Source organism: Dasypus novemcinctus, chromosome 6 (genome assembly GCF_030445035.2).
Source record: "Dasypus novemcinctus isolate mDasNov1 chromosome 6, mDasNov1.1.hap2, whole genome shotgun sequence".
Taxonomy (NCBI): Eukaryota; Metazoa; Chordata; class Mammalia; order Cingulata; family Dasypodidae; genus Dasypus; species Dasypus novemcinctus.
This window is the reverse complement of record NC_080678.1, coordinates 118,653,354-118,667,082: the sequence shown is the minus strand read 5'-3', so window position 1 is coordinate 118,667,082 and position 13,729 is coordinate 118,653,354. Positions and strand designations below refer to the sequence as shown.

The 13,729-nt window shown below is 43.0% G+C and overlaps 1 protein-coding gene across 4 annotated transcripts in view; it reads left to right on the top strand.

The window, feature by feature from the left end:
- The window catches only part of POLR3A (RNA polymerase III subunit A), a 50,366-nt gene that overhangs the window by 4,875 nt on the left and 31,762 nt on the right, over positions 1 to 13,729 (top strand). For all 4 annotated transcript variants that reach the window (XR_011649113.1, XR_009186265.2, XM_004464837.5 and 1 more), the window contains exons 3-11: positions 152 to 289; positions 746 to 917; positions 1,996 to 2,150; positions 5,238 to 5,477; positions 5,617 to 5,779; positions 5,922 to 6,058; positions 7,160 to 7,263; positions 8,375 to 8,516; positions 11,608 to 11,748. Coding sequence is in view for 2 of the 4 variants with exons in the window: in XM_004464837.5 (XP_004464894.1) it covers positions 152 to 289; positions 746 to 917; positions 1,996 to 2,150; positions 5,238 to 5,477; positions 5,617 to 5,779; positions 5,922 to 6,058; positions 7,160 to 7,263; positions 8,375 to 8,516; positions 11,608 to 11,748 (1,392 nt within the window). In the remaining 2 variants the exon portion in view is untranslated. The remainder of the gene's footprint in view (positions 1 to 151; positions 290 to 745; positions 918 to 1,995; positions 2,151 to 5,237; positions 5,478 to 5,616; positions 5,780 to 5,921; positions 6,059 to 7,159; positions 7,264 to 8,374; positions 8,517 to 11,607; positions 11,749 to 13,729) is intronic.

The window sequence follows — 13,729 nt, the reverse complement described above, 5'->3', positions numbered from 1 at the left end:
CTCAGACCGAATCAGGGGCTCCAGCCTTCAGTCAGCTGACTGTGAATGCACTGCAGCTTCCCAGCTGATCCTTGACAGTTGGGGAGACTGGTCCCACTTTCCTTTCCAGAGGTCTCCATTGATACACTGGTGGGTGTGCTTTTATCCAAAGGGTACGAGTGAGAAGGATCGTCCTTGTGAAACCTGTGGGAAAAATTTGGCTGACTGTCTAGGGCACTACGGATACATTGACTTGGAATTGCCGTGTTTCCATGTGGGCTACTTCAGAGCAGTTATAGGAATCTTACAGGTAAGCACAGAAGTGTTGATTTCCAAGGCATTAATTCTGGAGTTACTGGTCGGGGGACATTATAGGGAGCTTAGGAATTGTGAGTGGTGGGGCGTACATCTAGGGGAAACTTTTACACTAAATACATAATGTGTTCATCTTGTGCTACATTAAGTTGCTTAAGGATTGTTTATTCTTTCATCTTCCTTGAAAAGTTGCTAGATATACTTTGCCAAAAACAGTGGTAATAATTCAATACAGAACATCGCAGAGTAAAACACAAAAGTTAACACAAATCCTCCCGCCTGTGTGACTACTGCTAACATGCTTGTGACCGTCATGTGCCTCTTTACACAAATCTCCACGGAGATCTGTAGAGGCAGTCACTCGGCTAAATGTCCTGGATGAGGCGTGTCATTTACAAAGAAAAGGCATTTCGTTCTCAACCTTTTCTCTGCTTGGTTTCATTTTTAAAAGATGATCTGTAAAACCTGCTGCCACATCATGCTGTCCCAGGAGGAGAAGAAACAGTTTCTAGATTATCTGAAGAAGCCTGGCCTGACCTACCTTCAGAAGCGAGGACTGAAGAAGAAAATTTCTGACAAGTGCCGAAAGAAAAGCATTTGCCACCACTGTGGATCTTTTAATGGTGAGTGGAATGCCTAAAAGGCTTAGTGATAACCTTTACACTCACTCCTGCTCAGTTGATTAGTTTTATGTTATGTTTTAGAATCAGCTTTTTCCCTTATAAATTAGGCTTTAGAGCCTAGCAGTAGTCACACTATTAAGAACTTCAGGGAGGCGGTGGACTTGGCCCAGTGGTTAGGGCGTCCGTCTACCACATGGCAGGTCCGCAGTTCAAACCCCGGGCCTCCTTGACCCGCGTGGAGCTGGCCCATGCGCAGTGCTGACGTGCACAAGGAGTGCTGTGCCACGTGGGGGTCATGTAGGGGAGCCCCACGCGCAAGGAGTGCGCCCCGTAAGGAGAGCCGCACAGCGCCAAAGAAAGTGCAGCCTGCCCAGGAATGGTGCCGCACACTCGGAGAGCTGACACAACAAGATGACGCAACAAAAAGAGACACAGATTCCCGTGCCGTTGATAACAACAGAAGCGGACAAAGAAGATGCAGCAAATAGACAAAGAGAACAGACAACCAGGGTGGAGGGGAAGGGGAGAGAAATAAATAAATAAATATTAAAAATTAAAAAAAAATAAAAAACTTCAGGTAAGTAGATGTGACTCAAGAGATTGCACTCCTGCCTACCATACGGGAGATCCCAAGTTCAGTTCCCAGTGGCTCCTAAAGAAGACAAGTGAGCCAGACAGTGAGCTGATGCAATAGGCTGGCATGGCAAGCTGATGCAACAAGATAACACAGCAAGAGTCACAAGGAGGAAATCATATTGAGAGACAAAACAAAGCAGGGAGTGGAGGTGGTTCAAGTGATTAGGTACCTCCCTCCCACATGGGAGGCCCTATATCCCCAGGTTTGCTTCCCAAGCACACAACGAATGAGCACACAACGAAGAGACAGCAAGCACAAAACAATAAGGAGGTGGGGAGAAATAAATAAGTCTTTTAAAAATATATATATACCTCTCATCCTTCATTGCTTTAACAGTTTCAGTCATTCTATTAACCAGACCATAGCATCCAGCCAGCCAGCCTAAGAACCTAATTTCAGAAGCCAACTTTTTAATCATTTTTAATCAATTGACCCTTATAGGTACTGTAAAGAAGTGTGGATTACTGAAGATAATTCATGAGAAATACAAGACCAACAAAAAAATTGTGGATCCTGTCGTATCAAATTTCCTTCACTCTTTTGAAACCGCCATCGAACATAACAAGGAAGTAGAGCCACTTCTGGGAAGGGCACAGGTGGGCCTAACTCCCCAAACCTTCTCACATGCATGTGCTCATGCTCTCTCTTTCTCTCTCTCTCTCTGATGTACTTATATCTTTCCAATAGGAGAAGTCCAATTAAGTTAGCTCTACAGGAATATTTCGTGTAACAAGTTTTTATGTGGCACTAAATTTAAGGTCAACTGGCCTTGTAACTATACTTGTTAACTTAGTTTTTTTTTTTAACAATAATATGTTTTAAAATTATACAGGTAATGTGGTAGGTTTTCACTGTAAAGGATTAAAAACTTAACTGTATGACATATAAACTGTGAGAGGTCTTGTTCCCACATGGGTAATGAGGTGCAAAACGTAGGTAACTCCCCTGCAGCCCTGAGTGTACTTGAGTTGATATAAGCTTAAATGATAGAATTTTATGAAATGTCTTGTTTTTCTTTACTCTCAATTTGATGAGTATTTAATTCACGTAGTACCATCTAGAATTGGTAGTACATGATTATTTCAGTGGCAGCTGAGTACCTAAATTCCAGACCTGTGAGGGGTGTCAGGTCCAGTAACACAATGTGTCTGCTCTCAAGGCTCCCACAGCTTAGATGTTTATAGGCCATTAACCTATGTAAAGATGCCCAATATTACAAAGCTGACTTGCTGGCTGTTACACAAATGTCAAGAACAGGAAATTCATCGAGAAATCAGACGGAGAGAACTGTCACTTTGACTTGGTGGTTAAGGAAAGATGTGGCTTGATCTCTAGCCAAACCCTTCCCTCCCCCTTCTCTCCAAGATTCTACCCATCTCATTTTTCCATGAATTCTTCTAAGACTCCTCTTTGAGATCTGGACCACATGTACTTCATTGATGCTACATAAAGCACTTGGTCTTATCATTTGTGTTCCATCTTGGACTTGTGCTTGTTTCTTCATCTTAAGATCAGTCTGTAACGAGAACCGCCTTTCGGGGATCCTGCCTGATTCCACTCATGGTGTTTGGAGCAGTGGCAGGTCCTCCATGTCCATCACCTCATTCGGTTCTCCCTCCACCCCCTGGGGTAGGGAAGGCAAAACCACGGTCACCATTTGCCTAATTCCAGGCAGCCTTCCATCAGAGAAGGCCCCTGAGGCACCCGAGTGAATGAAACATCAGAGAGCACATTCACATTTTCTGGAGCAGGCAGCTCATCCACAGGGGATGGAATGGCTGCAGTGCTCACTGAAGTACCTCAGGGTTCTCCATAGACCTGAAATTGTCACCTGCCTATTTAATTTCCAAGACCTTGGAACCCCATACCTTTGTGGGTTGCACAATTGGAAAAGACGTTAGAGCAGGATTTCTTAACATTTTCTGCATCACAGATGCCTTTGGGAATTGTACAGAAACCACAGGCTCTATTCCTAGAAGATTCCTGCATACACCCAATTTTAAGACAATCCCAGCAGTTAGTGGACCTCCAGACAAGTGTCTTCATGGAGCTCCTCAGCCACGCCTCTCCCCTCAAGTAGAAATGACCCAGCAGCCCGAGCGATAGGCTGCCCTGCCTGGCACCTGCCAGCTGTGGTATTCTCACCAACAGCCAATCCATCACTAGAGATTTATAGTTAGACTACTCTTCCTGGTACACTATTCTTCCTGGTACAAAAATGGACCCTCCCTGTGCTGTGTCTCCACTGGTCCCAGTTTCTCTTTCCTCCTGTGTAACTGAATAGGCCAGCAGCCTCCTCTGGATCCCTTCAGAGGCAGTTGTTACACTATTGAGTTTTCTCTTTCACACTCAGCAGCCTCTTTACCTAATTGCTCTGCCAGGAAATGATTTCCGGATTCTTGCCAATCCTCTTGCCCTCTGGACATCCTTCAGTTCCATGATGTTCTTAATCTCTTAAAACTGGCGGTGTTACTCGGTGGTGTCCGCCCTCCATCCCATCCTTAGAATTCTATTAATACTGTCTTTTTTGAAATATTTATTTTATTCATTTCTCTCCTTCCCCCGCCCCGTTGTCTTCTCTCTGTGTCCATTAGCTGTGTGTTCTTCTGCATCCGCTTGTATTATCAAGCGGCACTGGGAAACTGCATCTCTTTTTTGTGCGTCATCTTGTTGCGTCAGCTCTGCATGTGTGCGGCACCGCTCCTGGGCAGGCTGCGCTTTTTTCACGCAGGGTGGCTCTCCTTGCAGGGCACACCCCTTGCGCATAGGGCTTCCCTACGCAAGGATGCCCTTGCGTGGCACAGCACTCCTTGCATGCAGCAGCACTGCGCATGGGCCAGCTCACCACGTGGGTCAGGAGGCCCTGGGGATCAAACCCTGGATCCTACATATGGTAGGCGGACACTCTGTCAGTTGAGCCATGTCCACTTCCCTATTAATATTGCCTTAAGAGTTCTGCCTCACTGCCCCAGGTGATGGGGAGGCACCAATAGCTGGAAGACAGGAAAGCTATGGAAGGGAATTCTGCTCTGGGCAAGGACCAGAACTAGAATTTCGTTCTAATGGTCTCTCGTATCTCCCCAGCTACACTGTGAACCCACCCAGAGCAGGACCTCAGTGCTGTAGTTTTCTAAATATAGTACCTGCTCAAATGTTTCTTTCTAATTTTGTTCCTCTTCTCACTAAGTTTATGCATACTAAATTCTGTTTGAATGTATACTTTTGGTCACACAATTTTAGATCCCAAGAAAACGTATTAAATAGGCAGCAAGACACAAGCTGACTATTCTTACCATAGGTCTTTGGATCTCCCTGATAATTTGCATAGTTCCTGTAACATGAGTACCTTGTTACAGCATAGTACTTTTACTAAATGAAGTTATTGCAAAGGCAGTGTAAGCTCATTACAGAATGTTTAAGTAGTAAAAGAGAAGTAGAAAGATTATAATTCCTTTCACCTAGAGACATGCCCTTTGGAATGATTATGAGAAGTGGAATTATTGGCCTAAAGAGCATGCATGTTTTTAAGGGTCTTGCAACATATGTTATCAATTGAAATCTCTGCCATCGCATATACTTCTAAGTTTACTGAGGTATAGGTCAGAAGGCCTGGAGAAGTAAACTCTTGCCTAGGCTCTGGGAAATTAATATGCTGTCTCCATTCCTTCCTTTCCTCTCTGTAGGAAAACTTGAATCCTTTGGTAGTTCTGAATCTATTTAAACGAATCCCAGCTGAAGATGTCCCTCTACTGCTAATGAACCCAGAAGCCGGAAAGCCTGCAGATTTGATCCTCACGCGACTTTTGGTGCCCCCATTGTGTATCAGACCCTCCGTCGTGAGCGATTTAAAGTCTGGCACCAATGAAGATGATCTGACAATGAAATTGACAGAAATCATTTTCCTAAATGATGTTATTAAAAAGGTCAGTGCTTCCCATTAGCATTTTCAAGCCATAAGTGTTGGAGTATATTTGCACACAGACTTCTTGTCGAGAAAATGCAGGAAGATCAAACTGACCATGGAAATGAGCTTGTTTCTCTTCATTCTCTGCTCGTTCTCAGCATCGGATATCAGGAGCCAAGACCCAGATGATTATGGAGGACTGGGATTTCCTGCAGCTGCAGTGCGCCCTCTACATTAACAGTGAGCTCTCGGGCATTCCCCTCAACATGGCGCCCAAGAAGTGGACCCGGGGTTTTGTCCAGCGCCTGAAGGGAAAACAGGGTATGTTCCTGACAAAACGTACAGAAGACAGCTAACTTTGGTACTTTTTTTGGTGTGTGTGTGGGGAGGTGTCTTTGTTCATATTACCTCAAACAGGAGATGATGTGCCATTAGGACCTGTGGTGTATTTTTATCTGTTTAGGTCGATTTAGAGGCAATCTGTCTGGAAAGAGAGTGGATTTTTCTGGGAGAACAGTTATTTCACCTGATCCCAACCTCCGAATTGATGAGGTAGCTGTGCCAGTTCATGTGGCCAAAATTCTAACTTTTCCTGAAAAGGTAAATATCATTCAGCTACTGTATTCTTCATTTCCAATCCAGTCTTTTACTTTGCATTCTATCTTGAGGTTCCAAACATCGGAGAGTAGAAAGAGTCCCCAGTAGTATACCCAATCCAGTTTGGCGTGTGTGGTTATGTGTCTCTTTCCAGCTTGTCTTATAATAACATAACCATATGTCATACCTACAACATATACAAATACAATCGTGTCTGGCTTTCTGAGTATATATATTCACAAATGTAGGACATACACTGTTTGGCAACTTTTTTCCCCTTTTATCTTGTAGATTTTTATATGTTGGTTCATACCTAATGAATAAAAGTTGCTGAATTAAAATAACCACCCGTAGATTATTATTTTTAAAACTTTACACAGATTTAAAGAGTTTGAATATTTTAAAACTATAGCTGTGTATCTAGAGAGGTTTTACCATTTTATACTGAACTCTCACTATGAATATAAAATGTTACTTACAGTGCTTTTTGTCTTAGCAGAGGTCCAGATGCTAAGATGCAGGGCATAATAACAGGGAGATGTTGATTGATGTTGCCCTGGTGATTGATAATTAGCCCAGATAATGGATGCTTCTTGTAGAGCTTACATAAAGTTGAGTTCTTAATAATCCAAGGGCTTTTTTCTCTGAAATGGTGTTCCATTGAGGCTGTTGGTCCAAATTGTTATACAACAACCAGTGGCCATGCAAACCAGGGCCTATGGTCCCGGGTGCACAGCTCTTACATGTTAGAAGCCCATAGTGAATAGCTGCAGTTGAAGTCGTCACCTCTTTCTGGGGTCTCAGATTGCATGCTTGGAAGCTCTGTGCACATCCGGCCAGCCCACTCGTTTTACCAATGGGGAAACTAAAGGCCAGAACTTGGCTAGGTCACCCAGCAAACGAGTGACCGAGTTGAGTGTAGAACCAGGACTTCTGTTTGCCTGTCCATTTTTCACACTCACGACTCCAGGCAGCAGTTTGTCGACAGCCTCTCATTCTACAGGCGAAAGCACAGGGAATGGAAAAATGAAGGCACAGTTCAGCCTGGTTGATAACATGTGGAAACCTAAGAGTATCCCCATGTGTTTTTTATTGTGACTGCAGGTGAACAAAGCAAACATCAATTTTTTGAGGAAACTGGTTCAAAATGGCCCTGAAGTTCACCCAGGAGCCAATTTCATTCAGCAGAGACATACACAGATGAAAAGGTAATGCTTTCCCAATCTAGTTGGATTTAACTACCTTCTCATGACAAAATACACTGTTGCCCTACTCAGCCACAGAATGCAATCTAACATGGAATTTTTGTGACATTTTAGCATGTATAAAAAGTATAATGTGTGTAATATAAGTGCAGATATTTGCATACATGTGTATTTTGTGTATGTGTGTATAATATAAGCGTGTATAAAATACCTGGGGAAGTGGATGTGGCTCAAGCAGTTGGGTGCCCACCTACTTCACAGGAGGTCCTGAGTTCAATTCCCGGTACCTCCTAAAGAGAACAAGCATGACAGTGAGCTGACACAGCAAGATGACACAACAAGGAGATACAACAAGAGACACAAAAAGCAGGGAGCCCATGTGGCTTAAGCAATTAGGTGCCTCCCTCTCACATGGGAGGTCCCAGGTTTGGTTCCCGGTGCCTCCTACAAAGAAGAGGAACAGACACAGAGAGCACACAGTGAACAGACAAAGAAAGCAGACAGTGAGCGTAAACAACGGTGGGGGGTGGGGAGGCAGAAAGAAATAAATCTTTAAATATATGTATATATATATTTATCTGTTAAATTGCAGTTGGCCTAGGAATGTTATTTGCTGTGTTTGATCATTGAATATAAAGAAGAGCTCCATTGCCCGCTAGACAACAGATTTAGCCTTATTGATTCTAAGTAGACGAAATACATTGTGATGTGAAAGTTAATCATTTTATGGGTGGCCTGGCCTCTTAGAGATTACTTTGGTGTAGCCGTAAGCCAGGAGGCACTCGTTTCATCAACTCTGGCATTTCTCAAAGGCTTTTTTTCTTAAGAGAAGATTTTATCAATGGGCCTATGGTAGAGAAGCTTCTATGTTACCATATTCCATCAACTCTAAGACACACTTGTTTTCATATTTCTGTGAACATTTCTAAAATCAGGATATGTCATGATTGGTTGTCAGTTTATTTGGTAGATTTTTTTTTCCTTTCTTGGTGGCACGTAAAGTACTGATACGTCTTATAAATTGGAAGCATCTAATGGAATGCTGATCTGTAGGGGGAGAAACTTGGTAAAGGAACTTTGTCTCAGAGATCATGTGTATTGTTGCTTTTTTAAGGTTTTTGAAATATGGAAATCGGGAAAAGATGGCTCAGGAGCTCAAGTATGGCGACATCGTAGAGAGACACCTCATAGATGGAGATGTGGTGCTGTTCAATCGGCAACCCTCACTACACAAGCTGAGTATTATGGCTCATCTGGTGAGTGTGAGGTTGCAGTTTTACTATTTTTTTCTACTTTGGGGTAGACACTTGCTGCGAGTGTTCAGTGCTAAATTCTGGAGTCCTAAAATAAAATTTGCCAGTAATCTCAAATTTTCATGACTTTTGATCATCTTCTTCTGTCACTTTTTGTTGTGCATGCAACATTTTAGTTTCATGCTTCCCTTCAGTGTTTTTTATATTTTTACAGCAGTATTCATGCACAGTAGTAAAATAGAAAGGAATTAATTGAAAATGTGGATGAAAGTGACTAGCGTGATGTCACTTGCAAACCAAAGTATGTACATAGATATTTGTGTGCACCAACTTACATAATGTAGGTATGGCATAAAATTTTTTTTCCTTTATTTTTTTTTAAATGTTACGTTAAAAAAATATGAGGTCCCCAAAAACCCCCCACCTCCCTCACCCACTCCTCCCACATCAACAACCTCTTTCATCATTGTGCCACATTCATTGTATTTGGTGAATACATTTTGGATCACTGCTGCACTGCATGGATAGTGGTTTACATTGTAGTTTACACTCTCCCCCAGTCTACCCAGTGGCATGGCAGGACATACAATGTCCAGCATCTGTCCCTGCAGCACCACCCAGGACAACTCCAAGTCCTGAAAATGTTATGGCATAAAATTGACTTTTGATTTTACTTACCTTTAGTAGCTAAAGTACCAAAGTGCTTAAGGACTTTTTCTTTGCACTAGTCTTCAACTAAGATCTTAAGTCATATTTTTTGGTGATTTAGTTTTGTAATAACAGCAGTTTCCTTTTCTGGAGATGTAAAATGGAAATGAGATGGTACTTTATTTTTTAAAATAGTCGTAAGTTCTCTTATTTGCAAAGCTTTTAAATCCATGAGCTTTTGCATACAGTGTTTAAGCAGGCCCTGAAGGTAGTATTTTCCTGGATTCAGATTTTCAGTCATCTATAAACACATTACATCAGTCTTTTTACTTAATGGTCGGAATAGTTGATGCTTATGAGATTTTATGGGATTGACAAAAGCCCTCTTTTGAAGTTTTTGCTTAACTTTGGGGTATTTTAAAATATAATTTTGTTTGTTTGGAAAATATTTAAGTACACACACAAAAAAAGAAAGAATAGTTTGAGCTATCATCTTCCCTTCCTCCATATTCAGTATTTTTCAAGATTTACCACATTTGTTTTTCTGATCTTTTCACCAAATGATACAACGATAAAGAAAAATACATTTTCTTATATAACCACAGTGCCATTATCACACCAAACAAAATTAATTTCTTGGTATTGTCCAGTACCCAGTCCATATTCAGATTTCTCCATGTCCAGTTGTCTCCATGTCCTTTTGCAGCTAGTTTGTTGGAACCAGGATCCAAACAGTCTACACATGTATGTAGTAGTATCTGTTAGTCTAGAAGAGTGCCTCCCCACCTTTTTTGTAATTTCATTGTCATTAACTTGTGAAAACACTAGGCCATTTGTCCTGAAGATTGTCCAGTGTTCTCAGTTTGTCTCTATATGGGCATTAAATATTTCTCCATTTTTCCTTTAATTCCTGTAAACTGGAAATTAATCTCTCAAGGCATGATCACGATTCACATCCAACTTTTTGGCAAGAATAACTCATAGGGAAGCGGATGTGGCTCAAGGAATAAGGCCACTGCCTACCATATGGGAGGACCCAGATTCCATCCCTGGGGCCTCCTGGTGAAAGAGAAGAGAAAGCATACCCATATGACAAACCAGTGCCCACATGGCAAGCCAAGTGCTCACGTGGCAAGCCGAGTGCTTGCATGGTGAGCCGAGTACCCGCGCAGTGAGCTGAGTGCCTGTGCAGTAAGCCAAGTGCCCACGAAGTGCCCGCGAGGCAGGCCAATGCCCATGTGAGCACCCGCACGGTGAGCCAGTGCCCGCACGGTGAGCCGAGTGCCTGCACAAGTGCCCGTGTGGCGAGCCGAATGCTCGTGTGAGTGCGCGCGCAGTGAACCAGTGCCCACACAAATGAGTCACACAGCAAAATGATGACGCAACAAAAGAGACTAAGGGGAGGGTCAGGATGAAGTGCCGCAGAGACCAGCAACTGAGGTGCCGCAATTGACAGAACCTCTCCACATCAGAGGTCCCCAGGATTGAATCCCGGTGAATCTTAGAGGAGAAAGATGAGAAGAGGAGACAAAAAGAGAAATAGAAATGGGGAAGATCACACAGCGAATGGAGACAAACAGCAGAAACAACAGGACGGGGGAGGAGGAGGGGGAGACGGGAGAAAAATTAATAAAATTTGAAGGAAAAAAAAACTCATAGGTGATGCTGGCTGCTTCCTCTTGCCTGATTTCAGATGGCTCATGTTGTCTGGCTGCCCCACTGTGAGTTATGCTAAGATAATTAGGGATCCAGATGCATCATCCTAATGCCTGCCATATAAGGTTCCTCCACTTTTTTTTCTTAAATGGTTTCATCCATTTATGAGTGTTACTGCATTATTTCATTGGGGCTGCAAAATGATGATTTTCTAATTCTGTCATTCCTTTCACATTTACTGTCCAAATTTCTTCTGTATTGAAGAATTTCCTCTTGTTAACTAGGGCTGTCTGCTTACCCAGAGCAGTTCATAAATGAAAGGCAACATAAAGGCCTAATTTTTTTCCTTAATTGTCAATTTGGACAGTAAAAGGTTGTTACTTCCAACTAGTGTGCTTTGGGTTTTGGGTTGTCTTCCAAACTTCCCTCCTACAGTGTCACTATAAACTTGTTTTGTTTGTTCAGTGTGTTTTCATCAACTTCCGCCCTTCCTCTTTTGTGTACTGACTGTGTAACGTTGTTGGCCAGCGGGAGCCCCTTTGTGGTATTGACTCCTACGTAGACTTGGTGTTTACCTCGTAGATTAAAACAAATTCACGACTTTTGTTGGATCTGCTACAGCTACCTGAATGAGTCCATAAGTGACGTGTATCACTTGACAGAATATACTAGAAATTGATTCCTTAATCTAAAGTGTCCTATTTTCTAGAACTATTTTTTGCTGTCTGAAAACTCAGAAGCTTTTCGATAAATGACGAACTCCCTTTCCTGTTCTGTTTTGCCTCCACAGGCCAGGGTCAAGCCCCACCGGACCTTCAGGTTTAACGAGTGTGTCTGCACACCCTACAATGCAGATTTTGACGGTGATGAGATGAACCTTCATCTTCCCCAAACAGAAGAAGCTAAGGCAGAGGCCCTTGTTCTCATGGGGGTATGTAGGGGGATGCAGCCCAGCTTTTGCCTAACAGCTTTTTGGAAGGAGTAGAAGAGGAGCAGGTCCTGCTGGAAAAGCATCAGTACAGCTAACAGCCAGAGGAGCCAGGCTTTTTCTGTTCTTAGCATCATTTCACCTCTTTTTTCATTGGTTTCTTTTAAGCCTTCAAGCAGTCTGCCTTGGAAATTGTGGTATATAAACACATTAATGTCTGTAACAGGTGCTTATTGGGGGTATTGCATATTATTTTCTGCCCTATGAAGTGGACACCTGAGGAAAAATACATAGATGAGTACCAGTTATGAAATAAGACAGCATTATAACAATACTCTGACTGTTGGTTATCTTGGGGGAGGAGATGTTCCATATAGAGTAGATTTTCCAGTAGCAGAATATTCTTTAAGCTCCAGTCCATTTTATTTGCACATTCTGAATGGAGACTTCCTAGAGCGTGTTACATGCTTCCTTGTGTCCTTAAAGGGCTCACTGACCCTGATGATCTTGTAATGACCCTCACCACCAATATATTTTACAAATGGTCCAGGAGGAGAGGTCAGAGATGTGTGAGGCAGGTGCCTGTTCTGAAGGAGTTTACAGCTAGACTCTTAATTGTTGTGCTACACACATGACCTGCTCCTGAACCCAGCCTTAACGTGGCAGTACGTGGGACCTGCCTTGCCGGGTCTTTCCTCCTAAACTTAATGGCCCAGAATTGTTGAGCTTTCAGAACTTGAGTCTTTATTTTTGCCAATATTCTAGTTTATCATATGATATGTCTTGTGGTTGTGTTCCTACCTCCAAAAACACTCTTTGCTATTTCTGATGTGATGCTTCTGTAATCTTTACGAAGTGTCGGTATTGATTCTGAAATACAGAGAATTGGGTTCTGCAAGAGGATTTCTGTATAAAGTACATGAGGATTTGGTGGGGGCAGGGAGGAGTAGCTGCCTTCATCGCCCTTGCCTAGGTTCTTCATGGCTGAAGTTGGCAGGTATCTTTTCTGATAAATCAAGTGTCTAATGTATCACATAGTTTATAGGCACATTTAAATTTTTCCTTCAGAGAGTTTAATACTTCTAAGAAGTTTGTGTAGACTGAGCTCCCCAACTTTTTGTGTGTATGGGCGTGGTACTGGGGGCTGGGGATTGAACCTGAGACCTAATACGTGGGAAGCTGGCGCTCAACCACTGAGCCTCATCAGCTTCCCAGAGTTGGTTTTCATGTTTGTTTTGCCTGTTTGTTGTTTTTTCAGGAGGCACTGGGAACCAAACCCAGGACCTCCCGTGTGGGAGGCAGGTGCTCAACCGAGCCACAGCCACTCCCTCCCCAACTTTTTTTTAAAGATTTACTTATTTCTCTCCCCCCTCCCCACCCCCCATTGTCTGCTCTCGTGTCCATTCACTGTGTGTTCTTCTGTGTCTGCTTGCATTCTTGTCAGCAGCACCAGGAATCTGTGTCTCTTTTTGTTGCGTCATCTCGCTGCGTCAGCTCTCCATGTTTGCGGTGCCACTTCTGGGCGGGCCGCCCTTTTTGCTCAGGGCGGCTCTTCTTGCAGGTTGTACTCCTTGCATGTGGGGCACCCCTCGGGGTCACCCCTGCGTGGCATGGCACTCCTGGTGCACAGCATCACTGCGCATGGGCCAGCTCACTACACGGGCCAGGAGGCCCTGGGTTTGAACCCTGGACCTCCCATGTGGTAGGCGGATGCTCTGTCCATTGAGCACATCTGCTTCCCCCTCCCCAGCTTTTACAGCATTGAATTTTACTTACTCAAACATTATAGCATCTTAATCAGAATTACTTAAATAAGGAGACATCTATAAATTACAACTTATTTCCTTGGATAAAAATAAAACATAGGCTTTGAGGATGTTGGAGTGAACAGATCGTTAGTTACCACCTGGACAAATATCAGTTTCACATGAGAAAATTATCATCTACTGTACTAGACTCACTGTTTCTTGGTGGAACAGGGAAG